General features: G+C 43.2%; 2 protein-coding genes across 3 annotated transcripts in view; one reads left to right on the top strand and one right to left on the bottom strand.

Moving 5' to 3' along the window:
• Positions 1–12,068, bottom strand: part of LOC126273455 (nicalin) — a 123,668-nt gene extending 111,600 nt beyond the window's left edge. Inside the window, exons 1-2 of the mRNA XM_049977011.1 lie at positions 11,763–12,068; positions 11,449–11,636 (exon numbers count right to left, since the gene is read on the bottom strand). Coding sequence (XP_049832968.1) covers positions 11,449–11,636; positions 11,763–11,931 — 357 coding nt within the window. The 5' untranslated portion in view covers positions 11,932–12,068. The remainder of the gene's footprint in view (positions 1–11,448; positions 11,637–11,762) is intronic.
• Positions 12,069–12,121: 53 nt separating this feature from the next.
• Positions 12,122–22,960, top strand: part of LOC126273456 (nucleoporin SEH1) — a 150,642-nt gene continuing 139,803 nt past the window's right edge. Inside the window, exons 1-2 of one of the 2 annotated variants that reach the window (XM_049977012.1) lie at positions 12,122–12,215; positions 12,355–12,473. In XM_049977012.1, the coding sequence (XP_049832969.1) occupies positions 12,363–12,473 (111 nt within the window). In that variant the 5' untranslated portion in view covers positions 12,122–12,215; positions 12,355–12,362. Of the gene's footprint in view, positions 12,283–12,354; positions 12,474–22,960 lie in introns of both variants that reach the window. The other variant, XM_049977013.1, reaches the window with a different exon arrangement.

The following is a 22,960-nucleotide window of genomic DNA, read 5'->3' as shown; positions in this document are numbered from 1 at the left end:
GCAGTGTATACACTGGTCCCGGGTGCCAGCGACCGTTGCTCACAATGATCCTCTAGAGTAAGAGCGTAACCAGTGCGACCAGAGACCATCGAACCGTCGGTATAGGCCACGGCAGATCTGGGAAACTCGGCAAGGAGAGAAACAAAGCGGCGGCGGAGGGCCGGAGGAGGGACCGAGTCTTTCGGACCCTGTGCCAAATCCAGCCGAATGCATGGTCGGCGCACACACCAAGGGGGCAGACGGAGATTGGCCCGGAAAACAGGCGGGAGAGGAAAAAAACTCAATCCCACACAGTAGAGCCCGGATGCGAACCGCGATCGTACACCCTGACCGGGGCCACCTGTCTGGAAGATGGACGATCGAGTGCGGGAACAGGAGACGGTAGTTGGGATGCCCTGGCAAGCTACAAACGTGGGCAGCATAAGCGGCCAGAAGTCGGTCGCACCGGATCCGCAATGGAGGAACACCAGCCTCCACAAGTAAGCTGTCAACAGGGCTTCTCCGAAATGCTCCTGTGGCGAGTCAGATCCCGCAGTGATGGATGGGATCCAGCAATTGCAATGCTGATGGCGATGCCGAACCATAAGCCACACACCCATAATCAAGGCGGGACTGGATCAGCGCTTGATACAGCCGGAGAAGGGTGGACCGATCGGCACCCCATCCGGTGTGGCTAAGGCAACGGAGAGCGTTTAAATGCCGCCAGCATGTTTGTTTAAGCTGCCTAATATGTGGCAGCCAAGTCAACCGGGCATCAAATACCAGTCCCAAGAACCGATGCGTCTCTACCACAGCAAGAGGTTCACCGTCAAGGTAAAGGCGTGGCTCATCGTGAACCGTGCGACGCCGGCAGAAATGCATAACGCAGGTCTTAGCGGCCGAAAACTGGGAGCCATGCGCTACAGCCCACGACTGCGCCTTACAGATAGCGCCCTGCAGCTGGCGCTCAGCAACTGCAATGCCAGCGGAGCTGTAGTAGAGGCAGAAGTCGTCTGCATACAACGAAGCTGCGACGGACGATCCCACCGCCTCAGCGAGCCCATTGATTGCAATTAAAAACAGGGAGACACTGAGGACAGACCCCTGTGGGACCCCGTTCTCCTGGACCCGGGAGGAACTATGGGCCGCAGCAACTTGCACGCAGAAGGAACGAGACGACAGAAAATTCTGAATAAAAATCGGGAGCGGGCCCCTAAGACCCCACCCATGAAGTGTGGCCAGGATGTGATATTGCCAAGTCGTATCGTACGCCTTCCGCATGTTGAAGAAGATGGCAACCAGATGTTGGCGGCGTGCAAAGGCTGTACGGACGGCAGACTCTAGGGAGACCAGATTATCGACGGCAGAGCGGCCTTTACGGAGCCCACCCTGAGACGGAGCCAGAAGGCCTCGAGACTCGAGGAGCCAACTCAACCTCCGGCTCACCATACGTTCTAGCAACTTGCAAAGAACGTTGGTGAGGCTTATGGGGCGGTAGCTGTCCACCTCCAGCGGGTTCTTGCCAGGTTTCAACACGGGGAGGACGATGCTTTCTCGCCATTGAGACGGGAACACACCCTCAACCCAGATGCGGTTGAAAACATCTAGGAGGCATCGCTGGCAATTCACAGAGAGGTGTTTCAGCATCTGGCTGTGGATGCGGTCTGGCCCAGGAGCCGTATCAGGGCAAGCAGATAGTGCACTCTGGAATTCCCAGTCGCTGAAAGGAGCATTGTACGACTCCGCGTGGCGCGTGTGAAAGGAAAGCCCCCAACTTTCCAACCGCTCTTTCCGGGAGCGGAAGGCCAGTGGGTAATTCGTAGATGCGGAACACTGAGCAAAATCCGCTGCTAACCGGTCCGGAATCTTGTCGGAGTCAGGACACACCACTCCATTCAGCGAAAGCCCAGGGACAGAGACAGGCGGCCGATAGCCATGGAGTCGCCTAATCTTAGCCCAAACCTGTGATGCAGAGGTACGGACGCCAATGGTGGAAACATACCGTTCCCAGCACCCCTGCTTCCGTTGGCGAATAAGGCGTCGGGCACGGGCACGGAGCTGTTTAAAAACGATGAGGTTCTCCAAGGACGGGTGCCGCTTATGGCGTTGAAGAGCCCGCCGGCGATCTGTAATCGCCTCTGCGATCTCGGGCGCCCACCAAGGCACAGTCCTCCGCCGAGGGGACCCGGATGAACAGGGAATCGCAGATGCCGCCGCAGAAACGATGCCGGTGGTGACCGACTGAACCACCGCATCAATGGTGTCATGGGAAGGAGGTGCGATAGTGGCGAGAGAGGAGAACAAGCCCCAATCAGCCTTATTCAGAGCCCATCTGGAGGGGCGTTCAGAAGAGTGACGCTGTGGTAGTGACAGAAAGATGGGGAAATGGTCACTACCACATAAGTCGTCATGGACACTCCAGTGGATGGATGGTGAAAGTCCGGGGCTGCAGATAGAAAGGTCGATGGCCGAAAATGTGCCGTGGACTACGCTGAAATGTGTCGGCTCTCCCGTGTTTAAGAGGCAGAGGTCAAGCTGTGAGAGAAGAGCCTCGACATCTCTACCCCGGCCAGTAATCGCGGCGCTACCCCACAGGGGGTTATGGGCGTTAAAGTCGCCCAGTAACACAAAAGGAGGAGGCCGTTGTGCTATCAATGCAGCCAACACATGACGCGAGACGCGAGACATCACCATCTGGCGGAAGATACAAACTGCAGACAGTAACAGGCTGAGGCGTCCACATCCTTACAGCGACAGCCTCTAAAGGTGTGTGAAGAGGTACACATTCGCTGTAGACAGAGTTAAGGATGTAGACGCAGACTCCACCAGATACCCTCTCATAAGCTGCCCGGTTCTTGTAATAACCCCGATACCCACGTAGGGCAGGGGTCCGCATTGCCGGAAACCAAGTTTCCTGTAGGGCAATGCAGAGGAAAGGGTGACTGCTGATGAGTTGGCGAAGCTCAGCAAGGTGGTGGAAAAAAGCGCTGCAGTTCCACTGGAGTATCGCTTTGTCCATGTCCGAAAAAGGCGTGAAGGGGCCAAGGAGGCAGATCACGCCACTGGGTCATCTGCTGCCACCGATGGAGGACCAGTACAATCTGCTTCCATGGTGTCCGAGGGTCCGGCGAGATCCAGGTCCTCAGCGGACGCCCGGATCTCCACCTTATCCTCAGGCGCAGAGCCTGTAGGGAGCAGTGGGGTGGATGCCACCGCGTGTTCCTTAGCCTTAGAGGTCTTCTTCTTCATCTTGTCTCTCTGGTCCTTGGGTTTCATTGGCTGGGAGGGCTCCAGCGAGTCAGTCTCCGGGACGGAGGAGGAGCGGGAAGCCCTGCGATCAGCCGCTGGTCTGCTTTTCTTCCATTGGCTGACGTCACCCTTCCCAGAGGCGGAAACCTGGGAAGGAAGGGGCCCAAGGGACCCTTTCCGTGCTATTCGAGTCGGGGAAGTTTGAGGCTTCCCCAGCTTAGAAGTGGGGACTGATGTCCCCGATGGTTGGGGGGTTGCTGCTCCTGAGTCAGGTAGTGCAGGAGCAGCAGGGAGTGAAGTGCCCCCCACCATCAAGGGGGCAGGTGTAGCATTCCGGCTCTGAGAGGTGGCAGTCTGAGGGAGAGCTAATGGAGCCACAACAGTAGTAGCCGCGGCGTAAGAGGCAGTCATTCGAACAGGATGGAGGCGTTCGAACTTCTGCCTGGCCTCAGTGTATGTCAGGCGGTCCAGGGTCCTATACTCCATGATTTTGCGCTTTTTCTGGAAGATCCTGCAGTCCAGCGAGCAAGGCGAGTGGTGCTCTCCGCAGTTTACACAGATGGGAGGCGGAGCACATGGAGTATTGGGATGTGATGGGCGTCCACAATCTCGACATGCGAGGCTGGAAGTACAGCGGAAAGACATATGCCCGAACTTCCAGCACTTAAAGCACCGCATCGGTGGAGGGATATATGGCTTGACGTCACAACGATAGACCATCACCTTGACCTTCTCAGGTAAAGTATCACCCTCGAAGGCCAAGATGAAGGCACCGGTGGCAACCTGCTTATCCCTTGGACCACGATGTACGCGCCGGACGAAGTGAACACCTCACCGTTCTAAATTGGCGCGAAGCTCGTCATCGGACTGCAATAGAAGGTCCCGATGGAATATTATGCCCTGGACCATATTAAGACTCTTATGGGGCGTGATTGTAACCGGAACATCCCCCAGCTTGTTACAATCGAGTAACCGGCGGGACTGGGCGGAGGACACCGATTTGATCAAAACCGAGCCCGAGCGCATTTTGGACAAGCCCTCCACCTCCCCGAACTTGTCCTCTAAGTGCTCGACGAAGAACTGAGGCTTCATGGATGTAAAGGATTCACCTTCAGCTCTCTTACACACCAGGTAGTGGGGCGAGTATGGTTCGCTGGCATCCTTAGTCTTTCGTTCCTCCCATGGTGTAGCCAGGGAGGGGAACGATTTGGGGTCATATGTAGTTGCGTTGTATTGAGCCCTGGAACGCTTAGAGACTGCTGGCGGCTGGCCGCCAGCAAGAGTTGATGTACCACGCTTCATTGCGGGTCATCCGCCCTGATGCCACCTACTCCGACCAAGGGCCCTCCGCACGGGCACCACCCAGCCTCAGCAACGACCACCTGGCAGGATGGCCATTGCTGGGAGTCCCAATGCCCCAAGAAGATAGGCATCTACTCCTTGGCATACGTGGGGAGTTAACGGCGCTGGCATCAGCAGAGCGATCCCTGTGTAGTCAGGGGGCTACAACCAACAGGGTACATGGCGGCCCCACCACAACGGACTGGCTACCGTGCTGGATTTCAGATGATGTAGTCCAATATCGTCATTGGCGCATAAAGCGACACAGCATAGCAGACTGCAATAAACTGCACCCAAGAACAAATCCACACCCAAGAGATGGTAGGTGAGCGGGACTGCTAAGCGATGACGACAAACCTGGCTAGAGATGGTAATGCATGATGGACACATCGCTCCTTGTAAGGCGCCCTTCCCCAATCGGAAAATTTAGAAGGATGGAGGTCAAACCCGTTAGGGGACCATCTCACAAGGCCAAAACGTTTGAGACTCCTTTTAGTCGCCTCTTACGACAGGCAGGAATACCGTGGGCCTATTCTTACCCCCGAACCCACAGGGGGGGGGGGGGGGGGGGGTGGTGTTGCTCCCGAAGTAGGTGGTGCAGGAGCAAAAGGGAGGGAAATGGCACCCCCACCATCAAGGAGGCACGTGTAGTCTTCTGGCTCTGAGAGATGACCTGTGTTCGCTGAGCTGATGGTGCCAGAACTGTTGTAGCGGCAGCGTAAGACAATGTCACAGGATGCGGGTGTTCATATTTTCTCTTAGCCTCAGTGTATGTCAGTCGGTCCAGGGTCTAGTACTCCACGATTTTCCTTTCTTTCTGGAGAATCCTGCAGTCAGGCGAGCAAGACGAATGATGCTCTCTGCTCTCCACAGCAGACACAGATAGGAGGGGGGAGGGGGCACATTGAGTATTGGGATGTGATGGGCTCCCACAATCTCGACAAATGACGCTGGAAGTACAATGGGGGGAAGGCATATGGCGGAGCATCCAGCATTTAAAGCACCACATTGGGGGAGGCATATATGGCTTTAAATCACAGTGATAGACCATCACCTTGACCTTCTCTCGTAATATATTGACCTCAAAGGCCAAGATGAAGGCACTGGTGGCAACCAGATTATCCTTCAGACCCCTGTGGACACGCCGAACGAAATGAGCACCTCGCTGCTCTAAACTGGTGCGCAGTTCATCATCAGGCTGCAGAAGAAGGTCCCTATGAAATATATGATATCCTGGACCATACTTAAGCTCTTAGGGGTGTGATGGTTACAGGAACATCCCCCAGCTTGTTACAAGGGAGTAACACCCATGACTTGGCAGAGGATGCTGTTTTGGTCAAGACTGACCCAGATCTCATTTTGGACAAGCCCTCCACTCCCCAAATTTTTCCTCTAAATGCTCAACAAAGAACTGAGGCTTCGTCATGAAATATGCCCCATCAGCTCTCTAACATACAAGGTACTGGGGTGAATAAGAGCCACTGCCATCCTTAGCCTGATGTTCCTGCCACGGTGTGGCGAGGGAGGGGAACGATTTGGGGTCATACTTCTGTGCACTGAATTGAGCCTGTGAATGCTTAGAGACTGCTGGTGTTTGACCACCAGAAAGATATGATTTACTACGCTTCACTGCATGTTATCTGCTCTGATGCCACCCACTCTGACCAGGGGCCCTCCCCACAGGAGCCACCCAGCTGCAGCAAAGCCACCAGGCAGGATGGCCATTACTGGGAGTCCTGATGCCCCAGGGTGATGGGAATCTATTCCTCGGCATATATGGGGAGTTAACGCTGCAGGCATCAGCAGAGCGATCCCTGTGTGGTCAGGGGGCTACAACCAACAGGGTACATGGTGGCCCTACCACAACGGACTGGGCACCATGGTGGATATCAGATTCCACCAAGAAAACAAGTCCATTATCATCGTCAGCGTAGAAAATGATATTGCACAATTCATGGAAAAATATGCACCCCAGGAGGATGACCTCACCCAACAATTGGAGAATGAGCAGAAGTGCAGATCCATGTTGACGAAGGATGTGATAGGTCTCAGCGCATGATGGATGCAGTGCAGTATGTAAGGCGCCCTTTCCCAACTGGCTCGCTCTTCAGGAAAATTTTGAAAAATGGAGGTCAAACCCTACGGGGGACCATCTTGTAAAGGAAGAAACACGAGAGACTCCTTTCAGTTGCTTCTTACGACAGGCAGGAATACCTTGGGACTATTCTAACCCCCGGTACCACGGGGGGGATCAGTTAAAATATGTATAATATGAATTATTTGTAGTGCCAACTTTTAACATCCTCCAGAGGACTTTTCAGGGGACTGGGAATACTGATTACTGTTTGCCAATATATTTACTTTTTCATGAAATTTGTCATCAATACATCATTTTTCAAACCAACAGCTTAGTCCACATAATTGATAGTAGAATTAACAACAACAACACACTAAGATTATTAGTCAATTAGTAGTCCAGAAAGGTATCCATTATTCAGGGTTGCTCATTTTCTACAACTAAAAAGTTTAGCAACTAATAAAATTCATTTTAAGAGAAGCAAGAAGAATTTATTAGTGGCCAACTACTACTCCATTAACAAACTTCTTAGTAACATCAGTTGTTGAACGTATTACCAATAAAATCAAATAACATGAATGCTACACAAAATCTGACTTTATGTCCTCAGTGCAGCAATGTGATCAGTGTCAGTAAGTACTGTAAACTGCTTTCTGTTTGATGTGTGGCTGTAACAATCCAATAATTACCTTATAACAACTAAAACACACACACACACACACACACACACACACACACACACACACACACACACAAAAGAAAGTTATACTTATGCAAGCTTTCGGAGCAAGTGGCTCCTTTTACCTGCAGAAGGGAAGAAGGTTAAGGAATGGAGAGGTTTCGGAAATTTATTAGTTTTTGGAAAACTCACCCAGACTTGCAGGTCAGGGGGAGACTTACCGGACAGGATGAGGTGGGAAGGAGGAGGAAAGTGTTTTCTTCTCTTCCTGTCCAGTGAGTCTCCCCTGACCCGCAGTTCTGGCTGACTTTTCCCAAATCTACCCCTCAATTGGTGAGTAAACTTTTTTATCTATCCAATTGCGTTAATAATCACCTCATACACTTCTGCACATACACAAGTTGAGATGACATGTAGTCGATAGCTGGCTGACCATTTTGTTGGCAATGCAGCTCTACAGGGTGTTATCATGTGGAGTGGATGATGGGGAGCGAGGGGTAGGATTGGAGAAAAGTGGCTGATTGACAGGAGGGAAAGACAGCAGGTGTGCAAGATGGGAAAGTGACATGGATGATGTCACTCTGGTCACAGGCAGAGGGAGTTGTTCACTGTACACAATGACATGGGGAATGAATTGGAAAGTGAGGTATAGTGTGGCTGCTGAATGACTGAAGTTTGGGTCATAACACATGAACCAAGGGTGATTGTGGGTGTGCTGGATGATCTGGCGGAGCGGCCAGGAGAATATAATGACGACTACCTGGCTGCACTAAAACACAATCTCACAATCTGTTTACTTTCATGGCACTATCTCTCCCCCCCCCCCCCCCCTTCTTCTTTATGTATTCTGTTATCAATTAGACACTTAGTTATGAAAATAGACATCTTCTGCAGAGTCGTTTTCACTTGTTATGTATAAATGAAAGAAATTACACTATCTCTTGCCTTGTGGCAGTTACATCAAGCAGATACAACTATGCTTCATTCATGTTAATTCTACCTACATTATTGAGAATTAAATCACTCATATTTACATATTTTTAGGGAACAATAGAAGATAGAGATTATGGAATCTAAGAATGTTTTGCAACGACATTAATGTCTACATGACACAGAGAGGCTGGTGTGGGGAAAAGATCAAGATGGCACAGATTGTGGAGCATCCACTGAAAGAGAGAGTTGTGGAGCTGATATCTGAAGGAGTTGGCAGAAGAAAGTGCTAAAAAATGAGACCATAGTTTTGAGTCTTTTCATATTATACGTTTAATTAAATCTGTAAATCACAATCCACATATTTGTAACTTTCCTGTTAATTTTTACACTGCTATTTAACTATTTAATCCGTTAATGTGGTCTTCTTCAAAAAGTAACCTGAAAAGCTTTGAGAGCAAATATGCAATTTTTACCGTCTTAAACCACTGAGTAGAATCACTGAACATACAAAAGAAAAAGATATTAGGCCTACAGTGAAAGCCTTAAAACAACTATGTCAGATTTTCTGTACTGAATAAATTAACTTTTTTTGCGTTACAAAACAAAATACTGAATAATCAAAACCTCTCACATGAACTACAACATGTGAGAAACACAAAAAACTGTGTGACCTTTTGTTGAATGTATTCACAACAGAACAAACCAATTCTGGATCTTTACTTTGATATTTATTTACGTAAATATTTTTTTAAGTAGCTACGATGTATAGTTGGTATATATGTACATACCAGATTCGTATAATTCAATTGTAGAGATCAGAGCCAGAGGGATAATTGTGTGTTATGTACAGCAATGTTGTCACAGCACGCAGTGAGGGTTGAAGTAGTCTAGACTTACTTGTCATAGTACCTTTGTTGATGTGGTTTTGTGATCCAATTTAAGGCCAACAGCTCTTTTAAAGTGGAGATATTGGCCAGAATCATTTTGTGCAATCTTAGGTTTTCCCGGCGAAGGAAAATATTCAGTTGTTCTCGGGTCTTTATGTTCAGATTTTCTTTGTTGCATAGAGCATTATTTTCAGTTTGAAAAGATCAAATATATGTTCATTGACTACCAGTCGAAATTAATGATTCTGTGTCATATGCCATGGTCACTTACGCAAATAATGATAAGTAATTATTGATAACATTTCAAAACTGTAGACTAGTGGTATTCACCATAATAATTTGCCAGATGGTGACCTCAACCTTTAAACAAATTGCAGAAAAATAAAAACTCAATGTTTTGTGGTGGTTATCTACAACAAAATGTCATTTATGTCAATATTTTGAAGCTAGAATGGTGGCAAGATAATGCTAAACCACATTTATGGCCTCTTTAACAACTGGCTCACTCCGTAGTGCATAATCAAGATCTGAATCACCTATGTACATTTTTGCAAGCATCCATAACTTTACTTGAAAGATTTCAATGTCAATATCAGGTTTACACTGTGGCATGGCAATGCTTTTATCCAAAGAATAGAACATTAATGTGGTAAGGGGGAAAAATATTTTATATGGCAACAAATGCTTTCTAGTAGTTCAATCATAATTAACTTGTTACCAGTATGTAGTGCAGCTGGAAGCACAACAGATAATGTGTTCAGACTAATTCTAACTAAGTTGAGGATCAGTGCTTTCTTCCACTAACCGCTTCAGCTATGCTCGTGGCCACAGCTGGTTGGTGGTACACCTAATGCTCACATGAAGAGCTGCACACAGATTAAAACAGAGCTGATATATGGCATGACTGCTTTCACAATGGCCCTGCCTCTGACTGGATATGGCTGTGATGGGACTGTCTTAGGATGTTGGATTAGGTTGTTGTTTGGGAGGAGACCAGACAGCGAGGTCATCGGCTTCATCGGATTGGGGAAGGACGTCGGCTGTGCTCTTTCAAAGGAACCATCCCGGCATTTGCCTGGAGCGATCTAGGGAAATCATGGAAAAGCTAAATCAGGATGGCCGGACGTCTTAGGATGTGACAGGCAAGTATCAATCAGACTTTGCACCTAGGTCTTCCATGAGGTGTAAATCGTCTGACAGTGGCTGGGATTGATGTGGCATAAGGATGGACTAGGATTTCAATAGACTGGGTGGGGATGGGACACCATTTTGTGAGTGGTCAGAAAGTTTGTGGGTAAAGTGTTCCTCTTTTGTGAATGATAAATGGTCTGAGCCCTGATGAAGGTATGTGTCGGATTTAATACACTTTGAAAACTGTTGAAAAGACTTAGCTTCATACCTGCAACTATGACCCTAATCATATTTATGTTTGAGCCTATAACTGCCATGTGAACTGCACTGTATACCTTACATTATTTAATGCACACAGGACCTATGAAAAAAACACCATGTTAAGTAGTTAGCAGATCTAACTGATAGCTCATCACATTAGATTTATTTAGCTAAGTCACAATATTAGGCATGTTTCTTATTCATCCAGTTCTTATACCACTTTAACGTTTTTTTATTCATATGCTTGCTTCACTTACTGTACGACTTCGTTTCCTCAAACTTTCTGTAATTGGATTTAGATCTAAATGACAATTTCATCCAGATTCTCACATTGTATGGATACTGATACATCCTACACAAGTTTAGGATCATCTACTCCATATAATTTATGAACCTCCAGTACTATATTTGTAAGAGATGGCTGTGGGTTTGTGAAACAAAGTAGAAGGACCTTAAAGAGCAACTCTTCTATTACTGGAAGGTTTTATTTATACTTATCAGTGAATTAAAAATCTTAAAAGACCCTTGAATACTTGGGACTAATGTCAAAGAGGCGAAAGGTTCTGTTTGATGTCCATTATTTGTATTAAATATCGGGAAACTGAGTTAAGCAGTCTTTACAGTGGCTCACACAATCAGGTCAAAACAGGTATTCTAAAAACAAATAAATAGCGACAAATTTAGGCTGGGTGTGCTGAATTCTATGCCAACAGAGTGGCGCTGCCGCTAAATTAGTACCAAACTCAACTTTTGATATTCCACTCGACAACAGAAAGTAAGCTGCAAATTACGTGCCGTTATTATTTACTTTACACGACTTTATAAATGATGAATTAATTTGTCTGTGAGGAAAATTAACTCAGCCTGGAAATTGGGTATGGAAATTATTAGCTGCAAATAAAATGACACACCTGCTTGGCTTCGTCCGATAGACTGGAAATCTGCCGAGGCAGGACAAGGAGGAGAGCCCCTGCTTTGGCTCTTATTTCTCGGAATTGGTCTGGAGTTATATCTTCCAAACGTGCCACTATGCACTGCCTTGCGGTACTCCATCCAGTCAACGAACGGGCCTCCAGGTTTACGGGGGCATGTCTGCTCCCTGCAAGGTTTCTTTAATTCAATAACAACATCCTGACATAAACGTATTCGACGGGCGATTGTCTGGTGAACGCCAATTCATCAATTACAGAACACACAATTTTAAGACTAGAAACGTTCAGCTTACCGCGAGGTACACCGTGTAAATCAAAATGTTGCATACGATACACGGGAAATTCGTGTGCCGCGTCCACTGGATTAACCGGTGAAATTATAATAAGCACAGGTAGCATTATAAATAGGTAATAGGGCAAACAGCCTCTAAAAAGTTCCAGTATTTCATCTGCTTCTAACATGTTTACTCAGGCAACACTAAACACTACGATACAACACGGACAACCAACACACCACCACACTATCTCTCAAGTGTGAACTGAACTCGTGCCTTCTCCTGTTCTCCCTCAACCTAGTTGCGCTCTGGTCATGCGAACAAATGACGAACGGTGTTATGTTGGTAGTATGGTCCATACAATTGGAACTTGTAAATGGAACACCACGTCTCATAAGTTATAAATAAGAATTGTGGAATGCAGTAATGAAAAACTCCACATTCATTGCACAATAACATCTTTTCAGAACAGTACGCACTGTCAAAAAAGTGAAATGTTTTGCTCCAATAGTAAAATGCAGAAAATTTTTGGTTGTTGGTAAGAATGTACTAAGTGTGTATGAGGACAAGTTTGAACGTAAAAGCGCTGTACTGTGTTTACTGTTTACAGTAGAGAAAATGTACGAAGCCCAGACGATAAACGCTGAACATAAGGATCTCATACATGATGTTGCATACGATTACTACGGTGAAAGAATGGCCACCTGTTCAAGCGATCAATTTGTTAAGGTTAGTTAAACGTGCTCAGTTTTCGAGTGTTTCACCACACTGTTTCAACCACATTTATATCAACACGCATAGATTCATCCAGATGTTTCGTTCACTAACACCACAGCTAATTTATAGCTGCATCTTGATCTCGTAGCAGTAGAGCTACTGTTTGAATAAGGAACATCATTAGCCTACTCTTCTACATATCATTTTTTAGTTTCAGAGGCAAGGATATGTCATACGATAAATTCGTGGACGGGAGAATTTTACTAGCCGTATTCCACGGACCCCACTGAGAGAAATCTCTGGGTTGTGCAAAGAAGTCAAGATGAACATTTTATTTACATCTCAGTACAATCTGGTGAAATGACTTCACATGAGTGTACTACACTGTTCATTCTAATTATAAACTAACCTAAAATATTAAATTTAACAGTTGCTCTAAAAATACTTTTCGGTGGATTAGGACCTAGAAGGAATCCTCCAACAAAGTTCTTTGAGTGAGAAACACCACATTATCTACATGACATTTTTAAATAGTTCTAATTAGTTCTTTAGCCACAGGTACTGTTACGGAATATTGGTGCATAGCATCGCAACTCGAGCACTAGTTATGTATATGAGGAAGGTCTTCACTGGATATTCTATAATACAATTAACATCATACAAAGCATTTTTCTACTCTGAAAATACTACCTCCCTACATTGAGCTATCTCTGAAAATCATTCCATAATTCATTAGCAGGTGGAAATATCCAGAATAAGATAGTTTCTTCAGCTGTAAATCACCTATGGCAGTAATCATGCCTAGGCCCAACTGCGAACATAAATTATAATTAATAATTAGGCATTGAATTTTGATCAAAGTGTTGTCACAAAAACTTTGTACTTTCTACTCTTTTATTTCATTGTATGAAGTAACCTGTTTTTGTAGCTTGTGGATTTCTATGAGATGTACTACACCGTGTGCACTGAGTCTTGTAAATGATAATTCAGTTCATTTGTAGCCACCCAGAGTGGCTGTGCGGTTTGAGGTGCCACATCATGGATTGCGTGGACGCTCCTGCCGGAGGTTTGAGTCCTCCCTCGTGTGTGTGTGTTAGCATAAGTTTACTTTAAATAGTTCGTAAGTCTAGGAACCGATGACCTCAGCCGTTTGGTCCCTTAGGAATTGATACAGATTTAAACATTTGATTTCCTTTGCAAAGACCCATTTTCATCACATAAATTGTACAAATCACAATTACCAGTTTTGGCCATGCCATCTTCAGAGCTGTTACAGATAGAAAAATAATTGTGTAACAACCTAAGTCCAATTAGCTGAAACAGAATCTACAACAGATATGTTTATACATAGGAAACATACAGAATAATAATAATAATAAGGCATACCAGCCACACATACCATAAAAAATATGCTCATGTATCAAAATCAGTGTCTATATATTAGGAACATAGCAAGTTCTGTGATGGCTTGTATGCATCTCGTATTTATACAGGTAACTGAAGCCAATAGCGGGCACTAATGCAAAGGTATGTGAGTAACCAGTATCATAAATTCAATAGCAAAAATGCAGTATGGTATGTGACCCTAATCAGGTAAGATTGAAAGAGAATATGAAAAAAGTTCAAAGAAGGGCAGCTCATTTTGTATTATTGTGAAATGGTGGAAGAGAGTGTCACAGATCTGTATATTGTATCTATACAATATCCAAATTGAGGTGGATTTTTTCATTGCCACAGGAACTTTTCATGAAATATGAATTGCCAACTTGCTTTTCTATATGCAAAAATATTTTGTTGACTTCTAGTTAAATGGAGGCTGTTAGTGGCACCAAAGGTAGTGTCCAGTCACTAGCAAATGACACAGGAACTGAAATTGAGGGTAGTAAAGCAAAAGTTGAGATGCTTACTCCATTTTCAAATGTTCCGTTGCAAAGGAAAACACAGGAGAATAGCCCAGTATAATCCCCATACTACTGAAAAGATGAATGAAATAAGTATTAGCATGAGTGGTGGTAAGAAACAGCTGAATTTGTTACATCTGAACTAAGCTCCAGGCCCAATGGAATCCCTGTCAGATTCTCTACAGAATTTGCAGTTGAGTTAGCCACTATTCTGACTGTAATCTATTGGAGATCCCTTGAACAAAAAACTGTGTCCAGTTCTTGGATAAAGGCACAGGTAGCATCCATCTACAAGACGGGTAGTAGAAGTTATCCGGGTCATTCCGGTCAAGTGGCCTAAATTTAGACAAGCTCCCCACTTTTGATGAAATTTTTACAGGATGTACCTATAGACCTTACACAAAACAATGCCAAATTACAACTTCATAAGTAGTATGGTGGGGTCACTAGCCACCTTTTCGTAAAGGCTCGTTTTTTGAATAAATGATTAACTTTGTTTTGCCATTGTTCAGGATCTATGAGACCTGTCTTGCTGAAAATGTGCAATCCTGTTCAACTTTTTGGGTACAATAGCTTAGCTGTAGTGCAAAAGGTCAAAATATGGTAAATTCATCATAGTGTGCCATCAAAGTCGCTCACAAATCTTGTCTTACCAAATTTTGGCTATACTTTATTGCCTTGTATCTACTGAAAAAGTAACTTTCTGAAGCTAATACTGTAGTTATCTGCAGCTTGCCAGCAAGTCATAAAGCTCTGCAAGTGGCACCCCAGATTGCTCCAATAATAACTGAGTTATTGAAGTTCAAAGTGTGTTAAAAAAATTTAATCAGTCAATTTTGGGTCACTTTCAAAAGGTCATATCTCAAAAGGAATCACTCAAATTTGATTTTTCTCGGCACCATTGAAAAGAGCTCACCTTGTTTGAGCAGAAAAAGTTGTTTCTTATTTTGGAGACTTTGCATTTAACAACAAATTACATTTCTCGACATTGCGATTTGAATAAATGATCAACTTTAATTTACCATTACTCAGGATCTAAGAGACCTGTCATGCTGAAACTTTGTGATCCTGTTCAACTCTTTAGGTGCAGTATCTTAGCTGTAAAACAAAAGGTCAAACTATGGAAAATCATCATAGTGTGATTAGATTAATACTTGTTCCATAGATCAAGAATACGACACTTTGTAATGATGTGGAACGTGTCAGGTTAATAAAAGATGTCTGTACAAGAAATTACATTACACAAAATATTGCATGACACAAATGATTAAGGTGGTTTTTTTTTTTTTTTTTTTTTTTTTTTTTTTTTTTTTTTTTTTTTTTTTTTTTTTTTTTTTTTTTTTTTTTTTACTTAGTTTATATCTAAAAATTCAGCCAATGAGTAGAAGGAGTTGTCATCTAGAAATTCTTTTAATTTATTTTTAAATGTTAGTTGGCTATCTGCCTGGCTTTTGATGCTGTTTGGTAGGTGCTCAAAGACTTCTGTGGCAGCATAATTTACCCCTTTCTGTGCCAAAGTCAGATTTAACCCTGCATAGTGAAGATCATCCTTTCTCCTGGTGTTATAGGTATGCACACAGCTATTACTTTTTAATTGGGTTGGATTATTATCAAAGTGGCCCATAAATCTTGTTGTACTACGTACATATATATTACATTAAAAAATAGATATATCAGTTGTACTCTTTATGGTTCCCAAGCCAAATATTTCCGTTCTGATTAATTCATTTGCTGAAATTTGTTACTAATAGCAATTACAGCTGATTTTAACAAGTTGTAATGTCAGCCCATTCTTGTTGCTGATGGAGCTGGAATGACAGAAATAATGTGTTGGTTTGGAATCCAACAAGTATCCTGACTAGCTGGCCAATAGAATGAATGTGCAGGTCCATTGGGGTGCATGAAACGGGCTAAAACATGATTTTTTTTCTTCTGAAATTACACACATTACCAAAGTCATTTTCATGGTGACAGAGATTCAGAAAATTTTTGAAGTTTTTGTACTGCACTACTGACCCATCACTGAAGTAATACATGTGTGTGATTTTTCCAAGGAGACACTTTAGATCTTCTATTAATTTCACTATAAAAGCATGTACAGTGATTGCACCATGTTTCGGGCTGTTGCTTATGATGCAGTAGCTGATGCTGCTGATGTCGAAGTTATTTCTGAAGTACACATCAGTTGGGTGTAAAGTTGCTTGGCTGTTATTCCAGTGAAAACCTTGAGCTGCATCCTGGACAATGAAGGAATAATTTGCAGCAAAGACCACTGATATGATCAGTTCAGTTGGCTTACAGCTTTCTTTTATGCATTTTAGGTGCTTGCTCTGGTGCTTTGCAACATAATGAGTGGAAAGTGTGTCAGTTTTTTAAATCAGATCTTCAATAAAATCCTCGGTGGTCATCTGTTTGGTTTCTAATGTATCTCTATCTTTGTGCACCCACTGTTTGAACTCAGTGGTATCATCTGGATCACTGTCTTCAAAACTATTTCCTAAAAACTGTTCCAGTAGTTCCCTTTCCCAGTCAGATTTCACAGTGATGAAGTTTTGGCAGTCAGACTCTTATAATCTTCTTTAATTGGAGTGCTTGCAAGCATCAGTTTCACATTTTAGTGTAAAGTGCAAACACAGACTGAGTGGGTTCCTGCAGCACCCACAGTGATGCACCATTTTGGCCTCAATTCACAAAATTTGGAAAATCCAATTTCAGGTCCAGCTGAAGTTGATATGCAGCACACATTTCTTTCAAATTATTCAGAAGAAGGTATTTTTGCATCAAAACTTTCTTTCCTTCTGTTCTAATTAATACATTGTCTTTTTTACCTGGACAAATTTGGCTAAATTCTTCATTCTGGAAAAATGTAACCACTCTTTCTTTTTACGGCATGTGAAATCTTCTTGCTAAACTCATTCTTTGTCAGAGCTAAAACATCATTTTCTGCCTGTAACTTACTAGCTGCTTTTACCATCCTCTCTGAAACACTAAATTCTTGCACTGTCTCTCTTATAGTCCAGCTTTGTGGTGCTAATGACAGTATTTGCAATTTTTTCAGGCTGCCTTGACAATTGTAACTTATCTTTAAATTCTTTAATCAGCTGCTTATAATCTTCACAATCAGGACATGTCTTGCTTGTACTAGGTGTTTGAAGATCTTTTGGGGCAAATCCTCCAGCAGCAGCAATGCTATTAACAATTGCCTCTTGAGCTTTGCTTATTGTTCGTTTTGCGTAACCTTTCACATCCCTTTTCGATACTCTCTGAAATTTTAGAGAGGAGACCCCAAAAGCAGTTAGACTTGAATCGATTGATACTTCTGGATATGCTTCGTCTTCTGACTGGTTTGAAGTTGACTATGATTTTTCTGCTTTCTTTGCTAAAAATTGTTTTCTGCAAGTTGGACAGATCTTCTGACCAGGTTTCACATTGCTCTTAGTTACGGCTTGCAATTGTTTTGCTGTTTCCACATTGACAATCTGTAAACCCTTTTTACCAGAATTGTTCTTTACACCAAAAGGATAACAACATGATCTCTGTAGAAAATCATCTTTGTCCACAAGTATTGATATGTGATGAAAGTATATTTGTGTATTTTCAGTAAGACTTATCTCACTTCTTTGGCTTGTGTGTGTGTGTGTGTGTGTGTGTGTGTGTGTGTGTGTGTGTGTGTGTGCGGGTGTGTGTGTGTGTGTGTGTTTTCGGATGACATGCAGAATTATCTGCAAGGCCAATGATACTTGGTACTGAAACCACGTTGATATCCACTACAATTAAATTTATGCTTCCAATTGCTGTTTGTTTCAATATTAGATAAAGTAGAAGTGGTGTATATTTCCAACTGAAAAATATTAAACGAGCATATTTAATGGTAACTTCCTTGAGAATACAACAGGAAAAAAATTAAATAACCTAATAAACATTTCTAGAGAGTAACCCTGTATCTTGAAATAATTTTTACTTACCGAAAAAAGATGTTTATCCAATAATGACAACACGCTTTACATAATTTAAAAAGGCACACACAACATCTGAACACTTTTCACTACGCAACAGTGTGCTTCAGGCAGATTGTTGAAGCACATTACCGAACTCCATTGTTGACACTAAACATTGTTGACACTTAACTGGTCTCTCTCCAAAATAAAAACAACTTTTTCTGATCAGACAAGGTGAGCAAAGATAACTCAGTTATTATTTGAGCAATCTGTATGCCACTTGCAGAGCTTTATGACTTGCTGGCAAGGTGCAGATAACTAAAGTATTAGCTTCAGAAAGTTAATCTTTCAATAGATACAAAGCAATAAAGTATAGCCAAAATTTGGTATGACAAGATTTATGAGCCACTTTGATAGCGCACTATGATGAATTGACCATAGTTTGGCCTTATGTACTACAACTAAGTTACTGTACCCAAAAAGTTGAGCAGGATTGCAAAGTTTCAGCATGACAGGTCTCTTAGATCCTGAACAGTGGTAAAACAAAGTTGATCATTTATTCATTTCAGTCGCAATGTCAAAAAATGAGCCTTTACAAAAAGGTGGGTAGTGGCCCCACCATACTACTTATGAAGCTGTAATTTGGCAGTGCTTCATGTGAGGTCTGTATGTACATCCTGTAAAAATTTCATCAAAATTAGGGATGGTAGAGTGGGGGGGCCCCTAGGCCACTTGCCATTGAATGACCCATCCCCAAAACTACCATCCAGCATCCTTGACATCAATTTGTTTTAGAATCTTAGAACATATTCTGAGCTCAAAGATGCGGAAGGCTCAGTGAAAGTTACTGGTAAGTCATTTACAGGTTCAGAAATCTGAAAAAATAGTGTTCACAAAAAGCAAAAACAAGATGATTTGTCTAGTACATGGAGAGCCTTTCGACAGTTTTAAAGTTGGAGAGGTCAAGAGCATCCTGAAGAGGGGAAAAAAATTTCAGCAAAACTAAAGGCACAACATGAATCACAGCAAGTGTAGAACTTTCTGACACCAAACTCGGAGGCATCAAGAAGCTTTTGGAGCTCCACTCTGGTGAAGACAGGGTGACCAACGACAAATTCAAGTTCTACACTGAGGTGTTCAATGAGCATGAAGGCACTCTGTCACTCCTACTGCTGCCAACCCTCAGAACGAGGAAGAAGTCAGAAGTAATTTAGAGTTGATGGAAAGTGTTGAGATCAATGTCACTTAAAGGCAGTTTTCAGCCTATTTCATTTTCTAGAATATTTTTGTCATTGTTTTAACTAAGGTGCAACTTTCTACCAGTTTTTTAATTTTCTAAAAATTTGTTGATGTTTTACAAAAATGCGATTTGTAGCTTATTTTATTTTCTACAGCATCTTATTATGTCAGAAGCATGATGATGATTTTTTTAAAAAAAAGCCTGTTGTCGAACATAAATTTTTGTTCACCTTTTGACATTAAATAAGTCAGTTTTTCCTGGTAAAATGATGTAACTTTCGTATTTTAATATGTCAGTTTTGTAGAATTTTCTGACTTCTCTTTGAAATAAAATCCATTCTTCTGTCATTTGCCTGCCCACACTATTAACATATAAATAGAACTGTCACTCCTGCACATTACATGACCTGCACCTGCACGAAGAAGTACCAGAATCGTAGTAGGTGGCAGAGCAGAAGGGACCAAGGGTGATTGATGGTAGGATAAAACGTGGCACCTGGACTGGCCCTTCAAGGAAGAAAGGCTTTGTGGACGTCTCGCCTGATATTGGAGGTGATGGGTTGACAATGATTACATCTACATCCATACTCCGCAAGCCACCTGGCTGTGCATGGCAGAGGGTACCTTGAGTACCTCTATCGGTTCTCCCTTCTGTTCCAGTCTCGAATTGTTCGTGGAAAGAAAGATTGTCTGTATGCCTCTGTGTGGGCTCTGATCTCTCTGATCTTATCCTCATGGTCTCTTCGCGAGATATACATAGTAGGGAGCAATACACTGCTTTACTCCTCGGTGAAGGTTTATTCTCGAAACTTCAACAAAAGCCCGTACCGAGCCACTGAGCATCTCTCTTGCAGAGTCTTCCACAGGAGTTTATCTATCATCTCCGTAATGCTTTCGCGATTACTAAATGATCCTGTAACGAAGTGCGCTGCTCTCTGTTGGATCTTCTCTATCTCTTCTATCAACCCTATCTGGTATGGATCCCCCACCGATGAGCAGTATTCAACCAGTGGGCGAACAAGTGTGCTGTAATCTACTTCTTTTGTTTTCGGACTGCATTTCCTTAGGATTCTTCCAACGAATCTGTCCGGCATCTGCTTTACCGACGATTAATTTTATATTGTCATTCCATTTTAAATCACTCCTAATGCCTACTCCCAGATAATCTATGGAATTTACTGCTTCCAGTTGCTGACCTACTATATTGTAGCTAAATGATGAAGGATCTTTCTTTCTATGTATTCACATCACTTTACACTTGCGTTCATTGAGATTCAATTGTCTTTCCCTGCACCATGCGTCAGTTCGTTGCAGGTCCTCCTGCATTTCAGTATAATTTTCCATTGTTACAGCCTCTCGATATACTACAGCATCATCCAAAAAAAGCCTCAATGAACTTCCGATGTTATCCACAAGGTCATTTATATTATTGTGAACAGCAACGGTCCTACGACACTCCCCTGCGGCACACCTGAAATCACTCCTACCTCAGAAGACTTCTCTCCATTGAGAATGACACGCTGCGTTCTGTTATCTAGGAACTCTTCAATCCAATAACACAATTGATCTAATAGTCCATATGCTCTTACTTTGTTCATTAAACAACTGTGGGGAACTGCATCAAACGCCTTGTGGAAGTCAAGAAACACGGCATCTACCTGGGAACCAGAGTCTGTGGCCCTCTGAGTCTCGTAGATGAATAGCGCGAGCCAGATTTCACACGACCATCTTTTTCGAAACCCATGCTGATTCCTACAGAGTAGATTTCTAGTTTCCAGAAAAGTCATTATACTCAAACATAATACGTGTTCCAAAATTCTACAACTGATCAATTGTAGAGACATAAATCTATAATTCTGCACATCTGTTCAAGGTCCCTTCTTGAAAACTGGGATGACCTGTGCCCTTTTCTAATCCTTTGGAACACTACGCTCTTCTAGAGACCTACGGTACACCATTGCAAGAAGGGGGGGCAAGTTCCTTCGCGTACTTTGTGTAAAATCGAACTGGTACCCCTTCAGGTTCAGAAGCCTTTGCTCTTTCGAGCGATTTTAATTGTTTCTCTATCCCTCTGTCGTCTATTCTACCATTTTTTCATCTGTGCGACAATCTAGAGAAGGAACTACAGTGCAGTCTTCCTCTGTGAAACAGCTTTGGAAGAAGACATTTAGTATTTCGGCCTTTAGTCTGTCATCCTCTGTTTCAGTACCATTTTGGTCACAGTGTGTCCGGACATTTTGTTTATATCCACCTACTGCTTTGACATTAGACCAAAATTTCTTAGGATTTTCTGCCAAGTCAGTACATAGAACTTTACTTTCAAATTCATTGAACGCCTCTCGCATAGTCCTCTTACACTACATTACTTCATGTAATTTTTGATGTTTGCTGTTAAGTTCCCTTTGCTTCCATAGCAGTTTTCTAACTTGGTTGTTGTAACACGGTGGCCCTTTTCCATCTCTTATGATCTTGCTTGGCACCTACTCATCTAATGCATATTGTACGATGGTTTTGAACTCACTCCTCAACACTGTCTGTACTTGAGATAAGACTTTTGTGTTGAACTGTCAAGTGCTCTGAAATGTGCTTCTTGTCTCTTTTGCTAAACAGAAAAATCTTCCTACCTTTTTTAATATTTCTATTTACGGCTGAAATCATCGATGCAGTAACCACTTTATGATCACTTATTCCCTGTTCTGCGTTAATTGTTTCAAATAGTTCGGGTCTGTTTGTCACCAGAAGGTCTAATATCTTATCACCACGAGTTGGTTCTCTGTTTGACTGCTCAATGTAGTTTTCAGATAATGCACTTTTAAAAAAATTTCACTGGATTCTTTGTCCCTGCTACCTGTTTTAAACATTTGAGTCTCCCAGTTTGTATCTGGTAAATTAAAATCTCCACCCAGAACTATAACATGGTCAGGAAATCTATTCTATCTTTTCCAGATTTTCCTTTGTGTGCTCTGTCACAACAGCTGCTGAGCCAGATGGCCTATAGAGACATCCAATTACCATGTTTAAGCCTGCTTTAACCGTGACCTTCAGCCAAATTATTTCACATTTCGGATCTCCGTCAATTTCCTTCGATACTATAGCACTTTTTATTGCTATAAACACGCCTCCACCTTCATTGTCCAGCCTCTCTCTGTGGTATAAATTCCAATCTGAGCTTAGCTGCTGCTGATGGGATGATGATGTTTCCTGGACATTGGGTGTCATTGGATGTCGGAGGCAATGGCTCAATGATGGCAGCCACCAGTGGAATGATGTGCAGCAAGTTGTGGTACCTGTGAGTGGTGGATGGTGGTCCGCGTAGCATTGGCGACAAGTGTTTTCTACAAGGGGATGACTCCTATCAGTGGGCTGCTAGTGCAGCTGGCATCAACTCCAAAGTGGTACTGGTTGCAGCGTGGTCTGCCAG

The sequence above is a fragment of the Schistocerca gregaria genome, chromosome 5 (assembly GCF_023897955.1).
Source record: "Schistocerca gregaria isolate iqSchGreg1 chromosome 5, iqSchGreg1.2, whole genome shotgun sequence".
In the NCBI taxonomy this organism is placed as follows: Eukaryota; Metazoa; Arthropoda; class Insecta; order Orthoptera; family Acrididae; genus Schistocerca; species Schistocerca gregaria.
The sequence above is the reverse complement of the archived record's forward strand: the minus strand, read 5'-3'. Positions and strand labels throughout refer to the sequence as shown.